Source organism: Cryptomeria japonica, chromosome 7 (genome assembly GCF_030272615.1).
Source record: "Cryptomeria japonica chromosome 7, Sugi_1.0, whole genome shotgun sequence".
Classification (NCBI taxonomy): domain Eukaryota; kingdom Viridiplantae; phylum Streptophyta; class Pinopsida; order Cupressales; family Cupressaceae; genus Cryptomeria; species Cryptomeria japonica.
This window is the reverse complement of record NC_081411.1, coordinates 84,226,253-84,252,064: the sequence shown is the minus strand read 5'-3', so window position 1 is coordinate 84,252,064 and position 25,812 is coordinate 84,226,253. Positions and strand designations below refer to the sequence as shown.

Genomic DNA, 25,812 nt, shown 5'->3' with positions numbered 1-25,812 from the left:
GGATCCAATTCATATTGAGCCAAGTACAAGATGAATTTATAAGGTTAGACAAGACTCACAAGATTGCCAAGTCAGTTATTCAAGTTGTAACTCGATTATGTGCATCCAGAGAGCTATCATCTTTAAAAAATGTGCAGAATGACCTTGTGACTAATGCAACAGGGTCAAAATTTAATCAAGAGGCAATAAAAATCAATGGCATTCTGGAGCATGAAATTAGGAAAGTAGATTAAGGAAATGACAAGGTTGAGAATCCTCTGGTTGGTGCTGCTAATCCTCTAGTTCTTGAGAATAATGCTAAAAAGGAAAAGGTAGAGGTTAAAGTTGAAGTCAAGACTACAGGAAAAGGTATTGCGGAGATAGTGAAAGGCAAGCAAGTCATTAATGATCTGGATTTTATCCAAGGTCTGATCAATGTTGCTTCTTTGTCTCCAATTCAAAAGCTTCATCTTACTTCATTTTCTCAAGAAAAAGCCAATGATGATCTTTTGAAATCTCACACTGATGATCGTATGTTGCTAACCTCAACAACTAGTGTTTTTAAAAAGTTGATGCCCTCATTCCAAAAAGATACTTCAAATACTCCATTCAAGCAATTGAAAATTTTTATGAATTCTATAGATGAATATTTTGAGTCTTTTGAAAAGTCTGCTAAGGAGAAGGTCTAAAATTAATTCAATGCAAAGAGGTTCTGGAATTTAAAAAGGATGATTGCCAAGGACAAAGTCACTCAAGATGCCTATGTGAAGAGCATAGAAGATGCATTATCTGAAGGAGGAAAATTATACAAATAATGTTTATCAGAGTCTAAATGTATTGCATACATTGAGAAGAGGTCTAAGGTACATGAGAATGAGCTTGAATGCATATATCAATTAGTTGATCCCCTATCAATATCATTGAGAAGTCATGAAAATTAGGTCATATCATTAGTTGACAAAATCAAAAGCTTGAATCAAGACACGATGAGAGTAATTGGTAGATTTGGAGAAATTAGGAGTCTCATTGCTCCTAAGCTGGCCATTACGCTGAGTGCTCTCAAGGATACTCAAGATGCTCTGGCCAGCGGTGATTTGAAAGACGTAAAAATAGCTAAGGCACAAGATTATTTGTTTAGTGAATTCATAACAATATTGGAGAATCTATAGAAGGGCTAGGACAACCACCTAGACACATTGAATAATTCATATGCAGACATATTCATTTTTTTGTGAGAATGTAAGGGTTGTGTGTACATATGCATATAGCATTTTTTTGGCTTGAATTTTTGGTTTTCAGAACTCTATAGTTGCCATTGATTTCAAAGGGAGAGAGTATAGGAGTGAAAGATGTTTATCTTAGGGGGAGTTTCTGATTCTTTGAGTCTGGTTGATAGATTCTTGTTGTAGTGTACATTGTTTTGGTTTTGGTCCTCACATTTCACCAAATATTGCCATCAATGCCAAAGGGGGAGATTGTTGGCAAGAGACACTACATTGATGATTAGATGTTTTCATTGATGGCAACTTGAGTCAGATATCCAATCTGCAGTTCATAATTCATTCATACCAAAAGATTGATTAAGGTCTAGTGAAAAGAATGGGTCATTTGGTAGAGTGTACAATAATTTGACTGGTAGTTCAATTATATTGAGTATGTGGTATTTTGAATATTGGAGATGCATTATGATCATTTAATATTCCTTATTCCAATTTTGTGGCCTTAGATGTTGAGAATTGAGTAAGTTGGAAGATCCAATAGATAGGTTTCTGGTTAGAAGTGTTCATCAGCTATAACATGTGGAGATTTGTTGTGTGGATTAGGCAAAATGATTTTGGTGGTTGTTTGTGTGTTTGAGGATGTTGATACGATATATGGGAAGCATGTGGACAATTTATTTTGGTTTTCTTGGTTGTTTTGAATCAGATTGAGCCTTTGGGTAACATATTTCATTTACGTGTTATGAGGTTTTGGGTCAAGATGATGAAGACCTAAAATATTGATGCGGATATGTAAGATCGATTGATATGATCATTTGGTGTATTGATGGTTATCTGTGAAGTGTGTATGAGTGATTGTGTGCAGTTTCACATGGGCAGTTGAAGGATTTGTGCTATGGAATATAGCAGAATATCAAAACAGACTAGTATTGTAGAGTATAGTATTTTATGCTTCACCAAAATTGTTTTTGGCATTTATAGATGCTACTTATTAGTTCAGACATTTCAATTACTATATGTAATGATTTTGTAAGGCAATGATCCTTCTAGGGTTGTATCCCTTATTGTAATTTGAGTAGTGAACTCTAGGTAGTGTGCTGAAATGCATATGAATTCCTCTCATGTAATGTTATCATACTTATAACAAGGAATATTAATATTGTGGGTCTCAATCCAACTGTGGTTTCTCCCTTTATCTGTTTTCCATGTAAAAATCCTTGTATTATGGTGTTGTGGTTTTTCACTTTGTGTTTTTGCACTCTACTTTTGTGCATTTTTTCTAAGTGGGTAAAGAATCATATTAAGAATGTTAAATACTGCAGAACACTAATTCAACCCCCCCTCTCAGTGTTTCTTGATGCCAACACATAGTTCCTTACATATATCATAATGAAATGCTTGCTTTGGAAGTTGACAAAAATATACAAATTGAAGCACAATATAATTTGTTATTTCCTGCATTCCTCTCTCCAATTTGGAAAAATACACCATCTCCTACTAAAGAAGTTCTTACAAAATAAATTTGGAGGATGATTAGGGGTTTTAAAATCTATATTTCTAGTTTGTAGCTCTGAGGGCGATAAAAATAATACAAAAGTAACAGGTGACGATGGATGGCATATTCTTCATGATCACTTTTGTAGTGTTATAAAATTGTGACCCTAGCAATTTTTTACCACATTAGGGTCCTCACGTAAAAAAATTGAATTCCCAAGTTTGATCGGAGACCAGAGACTTGCTCGACCCTTGAATCTGCATCTTGCCTTTCTCCGTGCATTGCCTAGACTACTTCTTGTTTTGAGAAAAGGGCAAGACAAGGGCATGGAATCCCTATCCCAGCCCTATTTTGGGGCAAGACCCTTCCAAACTCTGCATTGAACATTGCACTTTAAGCAAGAAAAACTTCCACGATGTCGGCCTATGATGAAAATCAGTCGTTTTAACCCTAATTGATAAATTGCATTCACTTTCCCATTTGCATGATACAAAGAACAAGAAGGTATTCATAAGTAAGAAATTCGAGCATTCAAGCATCCCTTTCAAGCATTGAGCATCTCAAATCTCCCTTCAAGGCTAGGTGTTGTATTCAAGTCAAGGATTCAATCATTGAAGAGGAGATCCATTCCTACATTCAACTTCATACAAGCAATTCTATCAACATTTATATCCCAACCTCCCTTGAGGTGATTTATATTTCAATCTTTCATTTACATTTACTTCCAATTATTTTCTTTCATCATTTGGTTAATTCCAAAACTGGTGTTTGACCTGAAGACAAACCCCTAATCCTAACCCCTTTTCCTCTCTTTTCTATGTGTAGGTTATAGGTACAGAGTTGTACTTACGGATTTGGACTTCATTTGCAAAGGTGGAAAAACCCTTTTCATTTCATGGATTTTTCGGAGGACCATGTACACTTTCACCATGGTCCAAGAAACTTTTCCTCAAATTCACAGGGTGGCTTTGTCCCGACATATTAGTGCCTGATCCAAGTTCATAGCTTCATCGCACACTTCGATCTCGAGTTATAATCAGTTCTTGTCACTTTTTCACTTAGTCTTAATACATAATTCAATCAATTCCTTTCCATTCCAAGAAGACCTGTGTTTTCTTATCATTCTCATATCATTTCATTCAGAATTCAATCTTCTTTGTTAGAGGTTGAATCTGGTGAATTTCTCTCCTCTTCCAATGTAATACGTGAAAAGCATTTGAGGGGAAATTTGTAGGGAAATTCTCATCTGTCCTTGGAGGGAAAGGGTAGCTTTCCTCTAGATCTTTCATTCACACATTTTCACCACACCATTAGAATTTCAAATAACATTCAAGTCTCTATTATGTTGCTCATCACTATGTGACATTGTTAGCTTACCTATTGGGGGCTCATTGTCATTCATTGCGGTACAATTTCAAGTGCAATCATACTTAGTAACATAATAGTTTATTTATTCTTGTCTCTATGCTTAAAGAGCAAGAATATTATCCTATATTATCTCTTTCTTCTTTCATGGTTTCACTATTTCCTTTAGGGGTCGGATTTTTCATACTTTGATGTCTTATCTTGCATGGAATTGTTTATCTCCTATGATTAAGCTCTCCTTAAGGGAGTTTGTGATCCTTCTTCTAATTCTCTTTCTCTTTGAAAGTTGTCTCTTCTTTAGAGTTGAATTTACATATGTTAATGTCTTTTCTTGCATTTAATATTCCTTCATTGTGCATTTGCTTATATCTCATCTCTCCTTAGCGGCTGTGTAATTCTTCTCATTGTCCCTACGCTTGGGGGCCATTGATCTTTCTTATCCTTTCTAAAGATCCACATTTTCCTTGTCGAGTGGTGTTTGCTTATGATTTGATGTCATACCATGTGTGAAGTTGTTGTTTGGTCAAGGATTCTCTCTTAATCAAGAGGTGTGTATCCTTGACTACAACCTCTTTTACACTTGCCAATGTATATCTATTGTAAAAAAAACCCTCACATTGGGTCAATAGTGTCTCATTCTTCATCAAGAATCCCTTTCACCTAGCAATAAGAGGAAGGTTGCCATTCTTGTTCTCCTTCCCTTCTTTGGGTAAGAGATTCTATGTTTGTTCAAAAAATCCTATTGGATGTAGATATATTTTGAGAAAAGATCTCTTCTCATCCAAGGATCATCACTACACTTGTTGTAAGATATCTCTTTTTTAGCTATCTTATCTTTCCTTATAGGAGTACTGCCTTTTTAGCTAGGATTTATTCACATTGTTGTCAAAAAGGATATCTCCCTAGTGTTGAAGGTGCACTTGTTTCTAGCTTCTTTAAGACATCAACATAGGGCTATGTTGACATCTTAAGGGGGGGATATATATATATATATATATCTCCCTATTTATATTATATTTAATATATATTTGCATGTCTTAAATAAGGTGTTCATTCTTCAAACCAAAGAAAACAAACTCTTATACAAGATGCTTCATGCCTGAAACTAGACGTAACATTGATATATGTATTACATGGGGTGTACATTCTTGAAACTAGAGAAAAAAAATCTTACATTAGATGTCCTCGAACCAAGCCTATATTTCTCTTACATTGGGTTACACATTCTCAAAACCAGAGAAACCAAACTCTTATACGAGATGTTTTGAAAACCAAACTTGCCCCTTGGCATTTTTCATTACATTTTTTAAGAATGTTGAAGCATGCTTGAAATGAGAGAAAATAAATCTTATATGGGATGCTATACACTTGTAACTAGACATAACTTTCACAGACACATGAGGATGAGTGGAACTAGAAAAACGTAGCTAGACTATTCCTACTCTCCTCATCAACATGGATCACCTAGAAAAACATGAATACCAGCATATGAGAATACGAGAACACCTAGAAAAAATATTGTACATGTATGATAATATGAGTATGAGTACAAGGAAAGGATAAAGAGAATATTCCTTTAGGCTTAGGGTTATCCTTTATTAGAGAACTTTGTATGTTGCCCTAAAATTGCATGTTATAAGCAGATAGAATGCATAAGGCATTGGAATTATGTTGTACTTATTTAATTGATAATAAGAAAAGTTTCGATGGTTGTGTTGTGTGGATGTATCCCATTCTAGGTGAACCACGTTAAATCTCTATGTTATTTTGTGTAACGTTTTGTATCTACATATAATTGTTAATTTGTATTTGCTCAAGATATTTCTAACCCCTAACACCTTGCTACTATGTAGTCTAAATCTCTTCAATAACTCATTAGCATATGTTTCTTGATAGATAAATATACCATCATGCATTTTGTTTACTTCTATGCCTAGAAAAAACCTCAAGAGACTTAAATTTGTCATCTCAAACTCTCTTTTCATGGCCTCTTTAAAATCAGCGATGAGAAAATAATCATCCCTAGTGAAAAGTAAATCATCAACATATAAGACAACAATAAGAATCTTACCATCAACTATCTTTATGTAAAGAGTGGGATGACCATTGCTTTTGCCAAAGCCATTGCTCATAAAAAATGAGTCAATCTTGTTGTACCATCTCTATGGAGCTTGCTTCAACCCATAAAGAGCCTTCCTTCAAGCTATATACCTTTCCTTCATGACCTAAAACCTCATAACCAGGTGACTGCTCCACCAAAGCTCTTCTTTTAATACTCCATTAAGGAAGGTAGACTTCACATCCATTTGAACCACCTTCCATTTGTCTTGGGCTGCCATAGCTATGACTACCTACACAGTCTCCATCCCTTCCATGGGGGCATACATCTCATCATAGTCTCTCCCAAACTATTATTTATACCCTTTGATGACCAGTCTTGCCTTATGACACTCTATTCTTCCCTTGCCATTACTTTTTCTCTTACAGACCAATTTAAGCCCAATAGCTTTCTTGTTGGGAGGTAAATCAATAAGCTCCCATGTATAATTCCTCTTTATTGTATTTATTTCCTCATCCATTGCCTTAGATCATTTCTACTCTTTAATAGAATCCTCAAAATAAATTGGATCACTAAGAGAAAATAATGGAAAGTTCACATTTTCATCAAAATCTTCTTCATACCTTCCACCTTGGTAGATTTCCCTTAGAGTATTGGTCTTTTTTGGAATAAAAGAGGCAAGAGTGGGGTTTTAACTCTCACAACTATTGCTTCTTTTCTATGTAGACTCTAATTTGCATCGTCAGGACCTTTCGGGAGTCGATTGTCGGGCTACTTTCATTTCTACCTATTTCTATCAGGAGTTATCCAGAGTTGTCGAGAGCTCACTATAAGTGAATTTCGAGAATTCTTTGACAATATGTTTGACTTCCTATCTACATTAGGAGATGTCGGGAGATGTTTTTCACTATCTACTATTGTATAATCCTGATGATCTTCATACTCATCATCATAATCGATGGGCACATTTTGTGAGGTGGATGAAAAGGTATCCACTGAGCCATCCCATGATTCATTCTCCATGAACTCAACATCTCTATTAATTATGATCTTCTTAGTGATGGGGTTGTACATTCTATATGTCTTGGAATCAACACTGTAGCCCATAAAAATGCATTCCTTACCCTTGTCATCAAAATTTTGCCTCTTCTCCTTCGACACATGAGCTTATGCCATACACCTAAACAATCTAAGGTGCTCAATTGTCCACTTGTGCCTAGACCATGCCTCTTGTGGAATCTTGTCACAAACTGCCTTGGTTGGAATTCTATTTATTAGATATACTGATTTTTTTACAACCTCTCCCCAATATTCATTTGGGAGTTCTTTTTCTTTGAGCACGCTCCTTGTCATCTCCACAATGGTCCTATTCTTCCTCTCAGCCACTACATTTTGCTATGGAAATTATAAAAGGTTGTTAGCTCCTTCTTGATGCCATTTTACTTTCAAAAATTGACAAAGGCATTGGAGGTATACTCTCCTCCACTATTTGACCTTAGGACCTTTATGCAATGTCTACTCTCCTTTTCATCTTGGGCTTCAAACAATTAAAAAATATCAAAAGATTCAGGTTTATGCTTCAAAAAATAAACCCATGTTCTACAGTTGTAATCATCAATAAATGTCATAAAATATTGACTGCTACCAATAGATATGGTTTTCATGTAGTTGTAACCAAATCAATATGCACCAGCTCCAATGGCACTCTTTCCCTTCTAGAGTTTCCTTTATAAAAGGGCAACCTATGTTACTTACCAAAAATAAAAGCCTCACACTTGCCACTAGGATCTTCTATCCTTGGTAAACCATCTACCATTTTTTTCTTGGACAATAAACTGAAACCAACATAAGCCAAGTGTCCATACCTAAGATTCCATAGCTTGGAGGGTTCTTGATTGTTTCTCTTGAGATCCATTAACTATTGTATTACTATACATGCATACTCAAGAGGTGCAGTGATGGAATGAGAAGAGAAACACATCTCTATTCACAAAGGAAACATATGGTTCTTTGTTATTTGTACTATTGTAACAACTTTCTTACTCCAATCTTTGTAAAAAATGACACATTCACCCTTCCTTGTCATCACTCTGTATCCATTTTGGATCAGTTGTCCAAGACTCGTGAGATTATGTTTAATGCCTGGAGAAAAATAAATATTCCCAATCTCCTTCATCTTACCTTGCTTCATGTGAATCATAATAGACCCTTTTCCTACAACTAGAACTATCCCATTGTTCCCCAAATTTTATCTAAGATTTGAATTTTTGTTAAAATAAAAGAAAATGAACTCTCATTACCACTCATGTGACTACTGAAACCACTGTCCAAATAACACACCTCAGGGCTACCTTCTTCAGCAATGTTGCACATGCTAAAGGTTGTGGAGTGATTATTTTCACCCACATTCACATCAACCACATTAGCATTTTTCTTTGATTGATTACCTTCCTTTTTCTAGCAATCTCTTGTATAATAACTAAATTTATGGGAGTTAAAACATTCCACATTGCACTTGTCATATCTTTGATTCAAACTGTTGTTCTTCTTGCCTTGTTTGGAGTTATTTTGAGAGTTGCTCACTCCCTCTTGGTTGTTTTCTCCTCTAGAGTTATCTTCATTTCCATGGCCTCTTCCTCTTGAGCTTCTTCCATTGCTTTGTCCTCTCCCCCTGCCTCTTGCGTTGGCTTGAGATTTGAAAGCTTGCTCTTGGAAAGAAGTAGAAAACCTATTTAGATACTTCTCATGGCTTTAAAGAGAACCCATCAACTCATCAACTGTCCATAATGAAAAATCCTTTGCCTCTTCAATTACAATCACTATTGCATCAAACTTTGAAGGCAAACTTCAAAGAATTTTCTCAACAATCCTCTGCTCCTCCATGGTTTCTTTATTTGTCCTCAGGTGGTTCAACAAACCAAATACTTATATAAAATTCTGAAATAGAGTCGATGTCCTTCATTTGAAAAGTTTCCAAATCTCTTATAATAATTTGAAGCTTCACCAATCTAACTTTAGTAGTCCACTTGTAGCTAATTTGGAGGATTTCTCTTGCTTCCTTAGCATAGTTAGCTACAACTATTTTGAGAAATATCACCTTTGTCAAGGCTGCTTCAATAAAACTCAATACGTTAGCATCTTTCCTCCTTTTCTCCCTCAACTGGTTCTTCTAATTTTTTGAGAGGTTAGCATACTGACCTAGAATAGTCATATCCACAAATTATTTGCAACCATGATGGTTTTCATCTTCTTGGCCCAAACATTATTATTTTGTCCATTGAAGGATGGTGGCTATGGCTAGCTCTTTCCTTCATCTTCAGCCATGTCTCCTACACACAAAACTCAAACACTTGGAGAAAAAAAAATTCCCAACTCACAAGGATTGAATTTCTACATCTCTTATACCATGAGAAAATTATACAAAAAGGATGGAAATAACATAAAATACATAACTCAAAAATAACTACTAAGTTCTAATCTATAGGCAATGATTAGGAGTTACATTCAACCACACAAAACAAAGCTTCTCAGAGCTTACTAGAAGCAAATGCTCAATTGGATCTACACATAGTCAGTAGCAATCAGGAGCGATCTCTGCTCAACTAATAAATCACACACACAAACAAATGCTCAATTGGATCTACACATAGTCAGTAGCAATCAAGAGCGATCTCTGCTCAATTGACAAACCACACACACACCTATAAGCTATTGTTGTTTACAATTTTTTTCTCTACTTTGAATATTCTCCTTTTTTGTCTTGGAGCTATCAATCCAAAAATTCTCCCTTAAATTCAAAATTCAAACTCAACTACCTCCATTTACTCCTTTGCATTCTTGTTGTTCACATTAGGAGCAAATGGGGGCTCAAGGCAATAAATTCCAATATTGTTTTTTTTGTTATAGCTTCAAAGCCCTCATATAAGGCGTGGAGAATCAAAGAGATAATATTTATGGTCTTTTAAGTCAATAACTAAACATTTGTATCTTTATAGCCATTATATGGGTTGCTTAGCCAAAAGTATCTTAAATACCTACATGTATCAATCATTTGATAACAATCTAATAATTTCTTACAAGAGAAAATCAAAAATCAAAATATTTTAATTTACTAATATTGATTGTTATGTCTAAATAAACTTAAAAGCATCACAATAAGTATCAATCATAAAAAATTGGATAAATGTTTTGATTAAAAAACAACAAGCAAACCCTTTAACAAAGATCTACCATAAATAGCTGCGCAAAGATATACCAATTCAAAAGACCAGCAAAAAGACAGCAAAGAGGAAGAAACTAGTACAAAATTTTTAAAGCCTCCAGGGCCTCTATTTCCAATTGAGTCATGTTTAGAGCAATTTCCTTGAGTTCCTAGATTTCTTGATTTGCAGATATCTTCTTAAATTGGCTCTGACTTTGATAAACTTGTGACCATATTTTTAACCCATTTATCTTCACAATAATAACTTTTTTAGTAAAGAGGATAACCCATTGTTATATTGAGCAATTGCATAAATTTACAAAATTTGACATAAAGGTTAATATTCAGATATGATCTATCCCAAGGCTTGTTACAGCCAACATCAACTGTCTTACTTTTGAGCACTTAAAAATAAGTGTTCTTGAAACATAAGAAAATAGAGCTCATAGTAGCAACAAAACAAAATGAGACTCTTAAGAGACATCCTCTCATCCATGCAAAAATATTCACATAGTGGATGTTAAACATACGCAGACCTGTATCTTGCCAGAATGGAGCTCACTACAACATCTAGATGGAGTTCATAATACTAATCCTTCAAACCATGAACAAGAACGTTAATACCATGCAGAAATATTGACATAAAAAAATATTATTAACATATAAGAAATTTGTAATTCTATCCATATTGCGCTGTGACATTGTCATCTATGCATGCAAAAAGATTATCTAGATTAGCTTTCCTATATTCACATTACGCCAAGGAATTTAAAAAGTAAATGCATTTTATTTAGTACATGTGTGAATGAATAATTATAAATCAGGAACAAGAATATCTGAAGAAATACTTATGATTAAAAGCATGAATGACATGGAGCCGAGTGTGTGAGATGCACAGTAGTAGATAAATAAAACATATGCACTTAAATGTACTTGTTGTTGTAATCGAATCATGTATCTTTCTCTTCAGGAAGTGCGTTTTGTTAACTCCTTACAAAGATTATTAGCCTTTGGCAGCACGGAAATTCCATAATCCACAATTTGTTCTTTCATAGAGATGTATGCAACTTGAGAATTGATAGTGATATCTCAAATTTCTTGAATACTCAATTCCTTATAGGTGTGATTGTCGTAAATTAGAAATTAGCCAGAGCATCTGCCAAAGTATTTGGCTCTTTTCATATTCTCAAAAAATTTCAAGAATTTATTTCACTCGTTCAAAGTGGCATTTGATGAGCTTTTTCTTGAATGAATACTAATTATTAGCATGGAGTCTCCACTTATAGCAAACTAGAGACTAAGTTTGAGGGCGCTAATTTCTGCTATCATCTCTCAAAATCACACTGGCCTCCAAAATACCCCGATCTCCTCTCGTTGCTCCAAAGTGTCTAAGTACTTTTGTCTCATGATTCCTCACCATTTGGTATGTGGTTTGGAGTAGATTCTCCATACCAATTTAGGTCCCAGAGCTCTATTTTGCCGACTTTCTCCGAGGCCCATATCGGAAATTCTATTTTCCTTGATAGATTGTCTAACCAAAAGAAAATATCTCACATTGGATTAAAGTACCTTAATTATTTTATTGTATATGGGGATTGCATTGAGAACTTCTTTAAATAGAAGAATTTTCCCACCTAGAGTTAGCCATCGTACTTTCCACAAGCTGATTCTATTTGACATTCATGTTATTATGTTCTGCAATAATTTTGGCTTCTTATTGCCTAAGAAGAGAAGAATGCCTTGGTATTTTACATTGAAAACTGTCCACTGAATAGCCCCAAAATATGGCAAACCTGTTCTTTACTTGAGGAGTGACATTGATGAAGTAAATTTTAGACTTTGTATTATTTACTACTTGGCTTGAGAGATTAAACTACATGGTAATGATGAATTCCACTTCCTTTGGTTGCTCCGTGGATGCTCTAAAAAAAAAAAGGGTTTCATATGCAAATAGTGAGTGTGTGATTGAAACAAGATAATTATCAATACTAATACCTTTCCAAGAAACTATAAGACCCGTAGTGGTTATACTTTTAATCAAAGCTTCAACCATTAATATAAATAGAAAGGATGATAGTGGATCATCCTATCTACTCTTCTAAGAGACAGAGAGTTAGTCTTGTAGCAATGACACTAGTAAAATTTATATAAATTGAGTTGTAGAGTTATATGGGTCCAAAGTATGCAAAATTTATATAAATTGAGTTGTAGAGTTATATGGGTCCAAAGTATGCAAAATTTTAAGGGTTTTTTTGTTTGTTTGTTTTGTTTAAGGACTTCCAATGATGCATTTAGCTCTTTCAGAATTTTCTTTTTCTTCTCATTTTTTTTGAAAGCTAAGAGGAGATCCTTATATAGTACATCTAGACAGTTTGTAAAGAAGATAGTTGCATAATCAATAGTATCTGGAGTGATTTCTTGGAGACATGTCAAAAATGACATTTAAGTTCTCCAAGTGTAAATTTAGATAATAACATTTTATTTTATTTTTTCAAATTGTGAGATAATAATCAAGATATACAACAACTATTTTTTAACTTACTTTTCTATTCTTGTAATGAGGTTCTCCATATTAAGGAATTTTGGATCCCTTAGGAAGTGTTTTCAAGGTGAAGATATTTTCTCTATGCAAAGTGTTTAAGTACTGTTATCTCATGATTTCTTACTATTCAGTATGTGGTTTGGAGTAGATTCTCCATACCATTTTACCTCCTAGAGCTCTATTTTGTGCTTCCAAATTTTTATTTCCACCTACTTAAAGCTCATTAGAAATGCAAACTTTCTCCCATATGCCATTATAGGAAATTTTATTTTGTTGGATAGATTTTCTAACCAAAGAAAATAACTCAATTTAGATTGATGTTGTATGATTATTTTATTGTATAAGGGGATTACATTGAGAACTTCTTTGATTATGTTACATTCCCTTTCTTATGTTAGTAATTTTATTTTGTTTTACTATGTATTTGAGATGAATTAATTGCTAAACATTTGTGGTTATTATGAATACTAATTGAGATGTAATTAATGGCATGAATGTATATTGATATTGAAAACAATGTTTTATTATATTTAGAAATCTTGGAAGGTTAAGATTAGACCTAACTTTCTTTCAGTGTTTAAGTGGATGAAAGAAATCTAATGTCTTCATGAAAAGGGACTAAGAGCATCATCTAGCAAAGGGATGTAGATCTTGGAAGAGGAACAAATTTCTATAGAGCCATGAACCTAGAGATAAATTGAACTTAGGACAGATTAATTCATTAACTTATGTCTTGGGTAGTTATGTCATGATCTTATCAATCAGTTAAGCAGTCCTTCATCTTTTACTTTTAACATCTTTGTTAATTAAGAAAACATAGCATAATTTAGAGTAAGTGAATTTAAACATGAATAATATTATTAAACCAGTTAACTCTTTAAATAAAGATTATATATACATATACATATACATACATACATACATATATATATACAGATATATACATATATATATATACATATATATACATATATATAAATCTATATATGTATTTGTAAAATATTTAGATCAATGCATATATATATGCTTGTTCAAGAATTGAATTCTTTTAAAGTGGACTGTTATGGTAAGGCCATATAAATGAGCTCAGAAGGATAATGTAATGTCACCTTCTATTAATGCAAATGCAACAAGAACGTATGGAGAGGCACCACATGCTATTAATTAGCCGATAGGCTTTAAGTAGGAGCTTTGCTCCCAGAAAATTCAACTTTTCACCGGATAAGTGTTAGCCTGTCTGCTTGCTTGCTAGCTTTCTACCGGTGTCGTGGAGTGACGAACGCATCCTGCTGGCATTCTTGTTATACTGTAGCTGCCAAACTATGGTATGTCCACCTGCCCACTTTGCATATGCACCTGCTGACTATTGCTATGACCACTGCTTATGCAAGCGTTGAGTCTTTAAACGCTGACTGGGTGAAATCAGTTATTATGAAAATGGAGTTTGCTTGTTTCTCTTCTACCATCTGTTATAACCAACAACAAAGAGAGAGGAAATTACAGAGAAGCAGACAATAGATGGTGGAAATCATCTAGGACATTTGCAAGGTATCACAGTTAAACTCAGGTATGTTTTGTCAAAAATATTTTCTTTCAATCCCATTTTATGATAAATTCGGGTATGTTTTGTGAAAAATATTTTCTTTCTATCCCATTCTTTGTAGCTTTCACCGCTTTGTGCTTCTTTCCAACAATTGATAGCTGACAAAATCTACGATTCTTTAGAGGATAATCTAAACAGGGTTTCAATTTTACTTTGCCACTTGCAAGGCACTCTAAATTAGCTCGCCTGGCCTTGAAGTCCATGTCGTGATCTCCCATACCAATGGTTATGTTGGGTATCATGCCCTGAATGTCAATTCCCACATGATGGTTGTCCGGATCAGATTCATTCTAGAATGTGTCGAATTTGATGACAAGCTGGCTGGTCGTGTTTCTGTTCATGGATGAGTCGAAGAGGCCGAGAAAAACACGCTGCTCTTTGGTAAAAAGCTTCTGTTGTTTGGATGACCAAGGCATTACCGTCCTTTGATTTAAATTTTTATGTTAAAACTGATTCGCAGCATGTAAATTTTTCTCAGAACCTGCACAAGATAAATCTAGCTAGAAAAGAATAGCTTGCAGGTGGATATAAGAAAAAATTAGGAGCCAAGAAAAAAACTATTTTTCATTATTTATAAAGAGATTACAAAGTAAATAGCCTCCATGAAAATTAAAAAACCAGACGAAAGCAGTGATCCAGGTAGATCCAGAAAACCTGAAAGATTCAGTCTCTGAAATCATCCGAATCAACATCATTGGAAAGAGGTCGCTGACACGATCTTGACGCAACTTGAACGGGCTCAAAAGAAATTCGTATGCAGAAGTTATTTGCAGTCAAAAGTTTGATCAAACAGCCCAATTTGGTGTTCAAAAGGTGAAAAATTGGTCATCTTCAAGTTGGTCAAACTAGGTGTAAAAAAGGTTAAAAATTGGTCATCTCCAAGTTGGTCAAACTCAGCGTCAAATTGAAAGTGCTCATCGAGACATTACGACGTCGCTCGCTTGAATCGCGCAAAACAGAGTTCATATGAGTTATGGCCGGTCAATGTTGTCAAAAAGAATCATGTGATCAAGTCAAATGATGATGTCATCATGCTGACATGGCATCATGAGAGCTTGATACGTGACATTAATGTTAAGATACTGACATGGCTGATTCGGACCAATCTTGTTTGGACATGTGGGAGGTATATAATCCATTCAGGACATGACACTATTGTGTCACATGGCGCAATGCCCGGGTGCCATGTGGCATAGGCGGTTGAGTAAAAAATATCATGTCAAGATGGTGGGCTTTGAACCTTTGAACAGCTACTCCCTATTATCGGTGAACAATTTTTATTTGAACTATATCAAATGCGAATTGGAAGGTGGTGATTAAAACCGCCAATCTCCCCATCCCACATTTCTATGGAAGTCCGTGAAAGGGGGTCTCCGGTCCCTACAAATAATTGTTATCAAACAAATAACCCAAATATGATGGCCCACAACCTTCCTCTTTTTTGTAGGAATGTGGGCCCATGTACATGATCTAAAGACGCAAAAATAGGTGACTTCTAGTTGTAAGCCAATCCAATTACAAGCTTCAAAAGGTGTTATACCTGTAAAAGATTTGTGAGATTCATTTTGTAGTATGAAGCATAGTTGATTGCTTCACCCCACAATTTGGAAGGAAAGAGATCTTGCATTTAACATGCAACTACCATCTCTTTCAAAGATCGATTCTTCCTCTAAGCTACACCAAAATTTTATTTAAATTTATTTATATTTAAACTTGTTGTTTGTAATTCTATGCTAAGCAATGTGGTTATGGATATTGGACAACTAACCTATTTGTATTAGACAAAATTATGAAAACCATTCTATATAACCCAAAGTCAGAACCTACTAAGGATGATTGCGATCACAAAGTTCCTATTGAAGGGTATTGAAAAATCTACAAGGCTTTGTTTGTAAATATCTATAATCTTTTGTGCTGACACTCTAACTGATTGATATTTTTGGGAGCATTAAAATGGCATGGAATTTTACATAGCTGTAATTACAAAATTTATAAGGCTTTATTTGTAAATCTCGGTAAATTTTTGTGAATCTTCAAGATAACTTCAACTTGATTAAAGATGAGTATGGTCCATAATGTGTGCTTATGCTACTGATATGTTCTATAAAAGCTTTACTAATGTACAAAATGAGATGTGCACACAAAGATTTTTACTAGGTGGAAAGATACTCGGAGTTAAGAATGAATATTTTTCTCTTACATGCATAATGTTTCAATATGGTATGCTTTTATCTATTTGCTCAAACTTACATTTAGAAATCTAATTTTTAATCTTAGCTACTGTAATGTTAGCATTATTTTCTACCTTTAAAGTTTGACTTACTCATGTTTGATTACAAATTTATTGCAACTTTTTTTTGTTTTTGATTAGTAAAAGAAACATTTATAAGGTTATTGCTATTTCCCACCTTTCAAGCTTCTTATTTCTCTATAATGAGGATCAAGTTGGTTTATTGAGGGCAAATTTTGTATTTGGAAGGCATTTTCATGTTCATTCTATTTTTTATATTAGTTTATGAGAATAAGATAGAAATTAACATTATATAAACTTTATATTTATAGTCCCATTGAAGTTGTCCACCTATCTAAAATGGACATGATTGTACCCATGCATGCTTGTAATAGAAAATCCATTAGGTTTAAATATTAATGGAACCTCTAATATAAAGAATGAGGAATAATAAATATTAATGGAGCCTGTAATATTAATGGACTGATAATTGATACGATGTGCAAAGCTAAGCTATGATAATGATTTATGCTAAATTGCTAAAAAACAACTCTAAAAATGCTAACCAAATAAACTCATAGCTGGAAAGATAAAGACTCCTAATTTGACTATGAGATTAGCTATTAGTTCCAAAAATGGCTTAAGAGACTTCTATTCATAGCTTTTTTAGTGCATAAGCCTAGGTGATAGAGATGAACAGTGCTCATTAAATCTTGCAATTTGGATGGCTATGAGCAAGAGGATGAGATGAGATAGAGAGAATATAGGATAGTTGGAGAAAAATTAGGGATAAGAGGATAGGTGTACTCAACTCCCTCGAAAGATGTAGGAAGGTTGAGAAATGTGTCTACGGATAATGATGCATATTAATATTAAAAAATTATTAATATCTTTAGCCATGATCGATGAGGTGGAAAAGAAGAAGTGATGTGGAAATGAGGTGAGTTGGAAAAGGAAGATTAAATAATTAATAAATTATTTAACTGATGAGACTATAGGATAGTGGATAGAAGTTTAACTAAATATTAGATATTTAATTAATTGATTAGAATAAATGAAGATAAATGAATTAATTAATAAAATGTTTCAATTAAATTAATTAATAGAAGAATATGAAATGAATTAAATAAACTAATCTTTTCAAATTAACTATTTAATAGAAGAATAATTATTAAATAAATATAATATATTTATTTAATTACTCTTAGCCAATTTTATGTGTATACATTTTGCCCCTCTTTGAAAAGATGTTGAGACAACATTGTTTCAAAGATTAAATCAAGTCTTGATAATACCCCTAATGAAGATAAAAATCTTTATTGTGTGCCCCCTTGGGAGATTAATCATGAAATTGTTGAAAAATTTGATTGAGCAATTGATCTCATGATAATTGATTGAAAAGATTTGAAAAGAGGCCCCTCAATTAAATTCATTTTTGTAAAACAAATAAAATTTCCCCATTTTTGAAAAAATAACTACCCCTTCAAAAATAAAAAAGGTAATAATAAAATTAACGTAGATCAATTTTATCCTCATTTGCAAATTGTTAGTGTTTGGAGAAAAAAGAATTTGGGGTGTTGAGCTGGCAAGATGGCAATCCAGTATAAGAGGCATTGATTTGAGTGCGTCTGCGAATATCAGAGATGTGTTGAGTAGAGCCCATTGGTGAGTGACCTATCCCAAGCTTTGGTTTGAATTTTCCATACAAGTTTTCTGATTTTTTCGCACGATTTAGGCTAGTTTTCAAATTTTTCTGATTTTCACATTGTAGTTTCTCACATTTGTTAGGTATTTTAGCACATTTATCATTTTGGTTAAAGCATTTGATGATTTAGCATATTTATCTTGTATGTTCATGCCTTTGTCAAAGATGATAGCGCAAATGTTGGGTTAGCGCCTATGTGAATTATGCTTGCGTATTTGATCGTTATGTTAGTGCATTTGCTTAATTTAGTGCCTTTTCTTTGTGTATTCACACATATGTTTAATTGGTTAGCGCAAATGCTTGTTTTAGCACATGTGGTGATTAGGATAGCACTTTTGTTCTGTTGTACAACACTTGTTTAAAATTGAACTTTTTTTATTTTGGCAATGTTAAAGTTCAATTAGATGAATCTGATTAGATAATTGATGTGTGAATTTGATTGATTGATAGAAAATTGATGATGATTGATCAACTATTTGATAAATTTGATTAATATATTTGATTGCTTGATTGATTGCTTGATAGATGTTTTGATCGATAGGATATCTGTTTGTTTCCCTGATTGATAAATTGATTAGGAGCTCAAAGAGACTGATTTAAACTTTGATAAAGAGCTTAATTTGTTGATCATTTGATTGATAGCCTGATTTGCTTGATAGAATATATTTCATTAAATGTTGATTTGATAGGATAGATGATTGATATAAAACTTGTCTAATTAAATAGGAGAAACTAGATGTTCTCCAGTGTTGGGAAAAATTCTCGGCTATGTGCCATTTAGTCCCAAAGTTGAGAGATTAGACATATTGATGCCTATGGATTATGTCACCTATTATACATTCCGAATATTACATATAATAGGGGTCTATTGACCGCATTAGCTGAGAGATGGCATAGCGAGCACAACATGTTTCACCTCTCCACTGGTGAGATTAGTGTGACCCTTGAGGATGTCTATAGGATCCTTCACATTCCTATGACTGGCGAGCTTGTCCAGTATGACTACCAGGATCTAGGTGGGAGAGAGGCATTTAGGACAATGTTTGGTGATTAGAGAATTGACGATGGTGAGATTTGATGGGAGGACATGATCATGCACTATGAGACTCTCCCATTGATACTTCCAAGCTTGATTGGTGGATTCATATGTCCTGATTGGAGGTCTCAAGGATTTGTCATTCGATGGGAGGCATTTTGCAGAGCATGATGCAACATCATACTAGGTATGCATGGGGTGTGTGTGTGCTTTCTTAGCTGTATCATGATTTACATTAGGTTGTTTATGATGGCAGAGCTAGTCTCTCTACTAGTTGTACATTTCTTAAGGTCTGGTGTTGGGTGCACATTACTTTTACTCATTTAATACATGACAGAGTTTGTGGTGATGGTCAGCCATATGTGTATTTGTACAAAGGTATTATTACTTAGCCTAAGCTGGGTAATATTGACTATTGGAGATGGGTACTAGATTCCATGGATACTATGATTTGGAGACCTTATATTCATTGTGAGTCATGGTTAGATGACACTCGTATTTTTTATTTTATTTTGGAGAGTAGGTATCTGATTAGTCGCACTCCATTTATTATTGAGAGATAGTTATTCAGTCACAATTTGAGATAGTTTGGTATCATTCAACACATGCCTTATGTTGTTACGATGTATGCACGGTGATACAAGGATAGACGAGATTGGGGTCCTTCATTGTCTTTTGAGATAGCATACACAAAGTTTTTGGTTGTTCGCATTGTAGCATAGGATTTGAGACCACATATTTTGGATGTTGGGATTACATCGAATTATGCACACTACCTTATTGCACACCCATTTCTTTGCATTACTAATCCTACAGATTCTCCTCCTAGTTCAAGAGATGAGGAAGATGATTCATGTGATCTTGTTGTTAGATGGTGGAGATAGAGACAAGAGCTTAGAGTTTCTCGTGAGGCTGGAGGAGATGAGGGGGATGAGGGTGAAGATGACCAAGGAGGGAGATGAGGACGGAGAAGAGGTCGGGTTAGAGTCCAAGGAGGACCTTTTCGATAGGTTGGTAGGGTTGGGAGGCCACTTCCTATGGCAAGGAGAGTGCAGGTAGAGAAGGGATTGGATCAGTAAGAGGATTAACCTCTCCTAGATTAGGAAGAGGTGGAGGATTAGATAGAGGTCGGGGGAGGGGGATTGATTTTGGGCAGATCCATCTAAATTCGGGAGTGATGCTGGCATAGGGTGGTTGGGATGAGGGGGAGGAGGATTCAGAGGATCATGTGCTCCTCATTCAATGGCAGATTATGAAAGCTACTCGGGTGTAGACTCTAGCAAGTGAAGAGGGGGGTGGTAAGGAGGGTATGCAGGATGTAGCCCAGTAGGATGAGCCACAACAGGAGACCATGGATGACCTTAGAGCACAAATATATCAGCTCAAGGAATAGGTACAGGTGCTCACTCTTGAGAGGGATAGAGTTGTGAGGAGATATCATGATTCATAAGCTATTCTTGATCATGTACAAGCTATCAGTCATTGCATGGACCTAATTCCCGGAGCTAGTTTTGCTATCAAAGCAGCACACTAGATGACACCGATAGAGAATGAGGAGCTAAATTGACAAGTGCCAAAGTTGTTGAAGAAAGGTTGATCAAATTTTTTTTGAGTCCTTGTGTAGTACCTTATGTAGTACCAACCATGTTAGCACCTAAGAAGAATGAAGAATGGAGGATGTGTACTGATTCTAAAGAAATAAACAAGATCATAGTGAAGTACCGATTTCCTTTACCTAGGATGGATGACATAATGAATTGTTTGAGTGGAGCCAAATACCACACAAAGATAGACCTCAAGAGTGGATATCAATAGATCAAAATTAGGGAAGGAGATGAATGGAAGATAACATTCAAGAAAAATGAAGGATTGTATGAATGCTTGGTGATGTCTTTTGGGTTGATTAATGCACCAAGTACTTTCATGAGATTAATGAATGAGCTATTGAATAAATTATTGGGTAAGTTTGTTATTATGTATTTGGATGACATTCTTATTTTCAATAAGACAAAGGAGGAACATATGTTTCATTTGAGACAAGTTTTGCAGAGACTAAGAGAAGAAAAGTTGTTGATAAATCTTAAGAAGTGTAGCTTCATGAAGGAAGAATTGGTATAGTTGGGATTTGTTATATCTATGGATGGATTGAAGATGGACCCTGAAGAAGTAAAAGCAATTGTTGAATGGCCTACACCGGAAAGCATTGGAGAGGTAAGATCATTTCACAAATTGAATAATTTCTACTATAAGTTTATCAAAAATTTCAGTTCAGTTTATGGCTCTATGATTGAGACAATGAGGGGAGATAGAAAATAATTCAAGTGGATAGTTAGAGCAACTAAGAGTTTTTAATTGTTGAAGCAAAAGGTGACTAAGCAACCAATACTAGCTTTACCAGATTTTAGCAAAGTGTTTCAAGTGGACTATGGTGCAAGTAGAAATACAATTGGAACAGTCTTAAGTAAAGAAGGGAGAGAAGTTGCTTATTTTAGTGAGAATTTGAATGATGCAAGAAGGAGATATTGTGTGTAATATGATCAGGAATTTTATGTCATAGTTCAAACCTTGAATAAATGGAGACATTACTTGTTGCCTAAGGAGTTTGTGTTGTATAATGATCATCAATCTTTTCAATATTTTAACAATCAAAGTAAGTTGAATTAGAGACACATAAGATGGGTAGAACTCTTGTAGAGTTACACCTTTGTGTTGAAGTATACAAGTGGAAAGTCAAACATAACCCTAAACTTAATTAAATTGAACCTTAACCCTAAACAAAATTAAAGCTAAATCTTAAACCAAATTGAACCCTAACCTAACACTAAATCCACTTCAATCATAACCATTACTACATTATGTGAACTATTTTAATACCAACCCTAACCTCGAAATTAAACCCTAGCCCTAGGTTTAAATCAAATTGAACTATAACTCTAAACGATATTGAGCCCTACACCTAAACCTAATTAAGAATTTAACTAAATTAAACTCTGAGCGTAACATTAAACCAAATTGAACCCTAAAACTAAAGCAAATTCACCGCTTTAGCTAACATTAAATTAAATCCAACATATACCCTAAACCTATAATTGAACATTATAATTAAACTAAACTCCAAGCCTAATATTTGATTACAACTACCATTGTAGTAGCATTAAGATTATGATAAAATTAGGATTACAGTTTTAATAATGGGTACATTTCAATTTTTATTTTGTTTAATAAGAGTTCACTAAAATTTAATTGAAAATAATTTATTGGAATTATAACTTAATAAATTTTTTTTTATATTTGTTTTTTAATAGTTTACTATGCTACTAGCTTATAAATATATTAAATTATATATAAAAAGAAAGTTTTTTGATATGAAGACTTTCATTTTTAATTTTAAAAAATTATATTATTTAACTGAAATAATAAAAAATTGAAAGATTTAATATCTCTTATATATATATGTTTAGGTTTTGATAAACCACATCAAACATTTAATATGAAGTATTTAAATATGAATAGTTTTCGAATATCTTCTATAAAATCACGCACTAATCTCTATACTAACTAAAAGGAAGTGTAAATCTTATTAATAACCTATTTTACATTTATTACTTAGGAAGCCAATATTTAATATTTTAGTTTACATTTATTACTTAAGAAGCTAATATTTAATATTTTAGTTTTAGATGAACATTATCTAATAATGTTTTTAGATCATTTACTATTTCACGCTTCCATTTAATATTTGCATGAAGGTAGTTGTACCTACCACATTTCGCTCTTGCCTTTATAAACAAGACATTTGTACATTGTAATCTATCACAATCTCAGGGAAAAGTTCTGTATTCTTTGGGTGAAAGTTTATTGCAGATAGTGATACTGACTTGGGAGGTTTTCCTCAACTATGACGTCTGGCACTGTTTTTTCAGTATTTATTTCCTTCATATTTATACCCTTGATATTGGCGGCTGATTTGAACGATGATACCATCAATGGGCTGTCTAAGCTGCAAACTATGACCATTGATGAGTACATAAATTACATCAATCCTCCAGCGGTTCATAAATTTCAGGTTTCATTTTTACTGAAATATAATTTTTCCATTTGTGTGCATAAATTCATAAGATTCATTTTTATTTAAACTTTTTGCATTTGTATTGTTTTGTTTGTAGAACGGCAATGGAGAAAAAGTACTTTGTGTAAAATATGAAGACCAGATATCCCTTCAATCGGGAAACACTAGCGTATGCTTTTGCAGCCTTCACCTTTTTTGTTTTAATTCAATTTGTTTGTATGAGATAGATCGATCTCACAGTGCATAGTTTGTTTGTGGATTGAAGAAAGGTTCAAGGGATAATTTTGCGTACAAAAATTCGTCGGCAGAAGAGTGCCCAGAGGGAAGTGTGCCCATCGTGGAGATCACACGTGAACGTGTTGAAAGAGCAGGATCTCTGAGACAATACTTAAATACAGGATTGCACGATAACACACAGAAAACTCATGAAGAAGCGAAGGTTTGATACTAATGAAATTGTTATATTAGTAAAGAAACGTCAAGGAAAATTATTTATTTTCAGCCTGAACTACTTTTATCTATATTTTGTAGAGCGCAGTAGCATTTATAAGTCCAAGGGGAAGCCAGGAGATCCATGAGATCAAAGCTTCTTTCAATGTATGGCAACCTTCCGTGGACACCAGTAATTCAGTTTTTAGCGCCGCTATATTGCGTCTTCTCCATGAGAATCCTGATGAGTCAATAAACGAAGCAATGGAAGCTGGATGGATGGTCTGAATAATTACTTTCTTTGTTTATTTCTACTAGCTCTATACTTTCCATTAGTAGAAATGATACTAAGGTGTATGTAACGCCTGCAGGTTTACCCCAGTCGCTATGGTAGTCCACGCGTTACATTTTATGTTGCCCATAGGGTTTTCCGTAAGGTAATGATTTAAATGGATTTTTAGATAATTTAATATATAAAATAAATGTTTTTAACAATTTTTAATTTTGTCATAGTTTTGTAGTTGTTTAAGTTTATTCTAAAATTGTATCTGTGTCTTTTGGAGGGCGAGGAAAAAGACTGCATCGACCTATCTTGTAAAGATTTTATTCAAGAAGGAAAAGAATACTATCCAGGAATGCCAATTCCTGGTATTTCTGCATATGATGGTACACAGATGGACAGCACCATAAGCATAAGAAGAGTAAGCACAAATATCTGTATATTTGTAGTTTCCTTAATATAAAGGGTTAGAAAACTACATTATTTACATACTAAATTACATCTTTACAAAGTGGCTGACACTAATGTTTATATATAATTTTCAGGAAACCAGGGGTAATAATGCAAACAATCTAGTGTGGGCAGTATATTTACAAGACAAGTTAGTGGGTCATTGGCCTGCAATTCTTTTCCACGACTTGACATTTTATGGGAATTTGGCCCAAATTGGAGGACAAGTAGTGATAAGATCTGGCAAGCGAGGAACTCCGTTTCCCAAGACGGAAATGGGTAGTGGAGACTTCGCTAGAAAAGGTTTTAAGAAAGCAGCTTTTGTCAGGAACATACGATTGTTTACTAATAATGGTGCTCTTATAACTGATAGAAAAACGAATTACTTCCTAAGTAAAAGACATTGTTATGGTATAAAAGGATATGTGAAACAAGATGACTATTGGGGGCATCATATATATTATGGCGGTCCTGGAGGTAATGCTGGTTATTGTACGTATTGAAATACTTTTGCCCCAAAGCATGAATGATATGAAGCCGAGTGTGTGAGCTGCACAGCAGCAGAGAAATAAAATATATGCACTTAAATGTACTTTCTGGTGTATTTGAATCGTGTATCTTTTTCTTCGAAGTGCGTTCTGTTAACTCCTTGCAAATATTATTAGCCTTCTTTTTCTTCAGGAAGTGTGTTTTTGTTATTTTTCATTCTTCCTGGAAGTGCCAATGGTGAATAAATTAACTTAGTTTAAAAGCCCGTGTTTCGGACTTAGTATTTATTCAATAAAACATTCATACATAAAATATCTATAAGTGTTTTTTTTGGTTTGTACTTTGCAATAGCAGAAATGGAAGCAAAGGAAAACAAGAAAATCCATGAAATAAAAGCTGTCTTCAATATATGGGAGCCATCTGTGGAGTCCGGTTTTGGTTTTAGTAGCAGTCAAATGTGGGTTTGTTTTAGTTCACAAAATAAAACAATGGCGATTTCCTTTCAATTTGAAAAATTAATAGAAATCAATACATAGTAATGATAGTCATGTGATCCAGGAGGATTCACTTATAACAAATTGCTTCTTTACCGGGGATTAGAACCCCCAAACCTCTCCTGCGAGCTACACTCTCCACCATTACAGAGCATTATCCATGCTA

General features: G+C 34.1%; 2 protein-coding genes across 3 annotated transcripts in view; both read left to right on the top strand.

Annotated features, from left to right (window-relative positions):
- Positions 1 to 25,812, top strand: part of LOC131041512 (probable 2' cyclic ADP-D-ribose synthase BdTIR) — an 81,003-nt gene that overhangs the window by 20,714 nt on the left and 34,477 nt on the right. The gene's annotated exons all lie outside the window — the stretch shown is intronic.
- LOC131041520 (protein neprosin) lies at positions 23,056 to 25,294 on the top strand. Its single transcript, XM_057974650.2, has 7 exons — positions 23,056 to 23,501; positions 23,602 to 23,673; positions 23,770 to 23,943; positions 24,036 to 24,215; positions 24,305 to 24,370; positions 24,497 to 24,634; positions 24,759 to 25,294. The coding sequence occupies exons 1-7, from the start codon at positions 23,334 to 23,336 to the stop codon at positions 25,164 to 25,166; spliced, it is 1,206 nt and encodes a 401-aa protein (XP_057830633.1). The 5' UTR covers positions 23,056 to 23,333; the 3' UTR covers positions 25,167 to 25,294.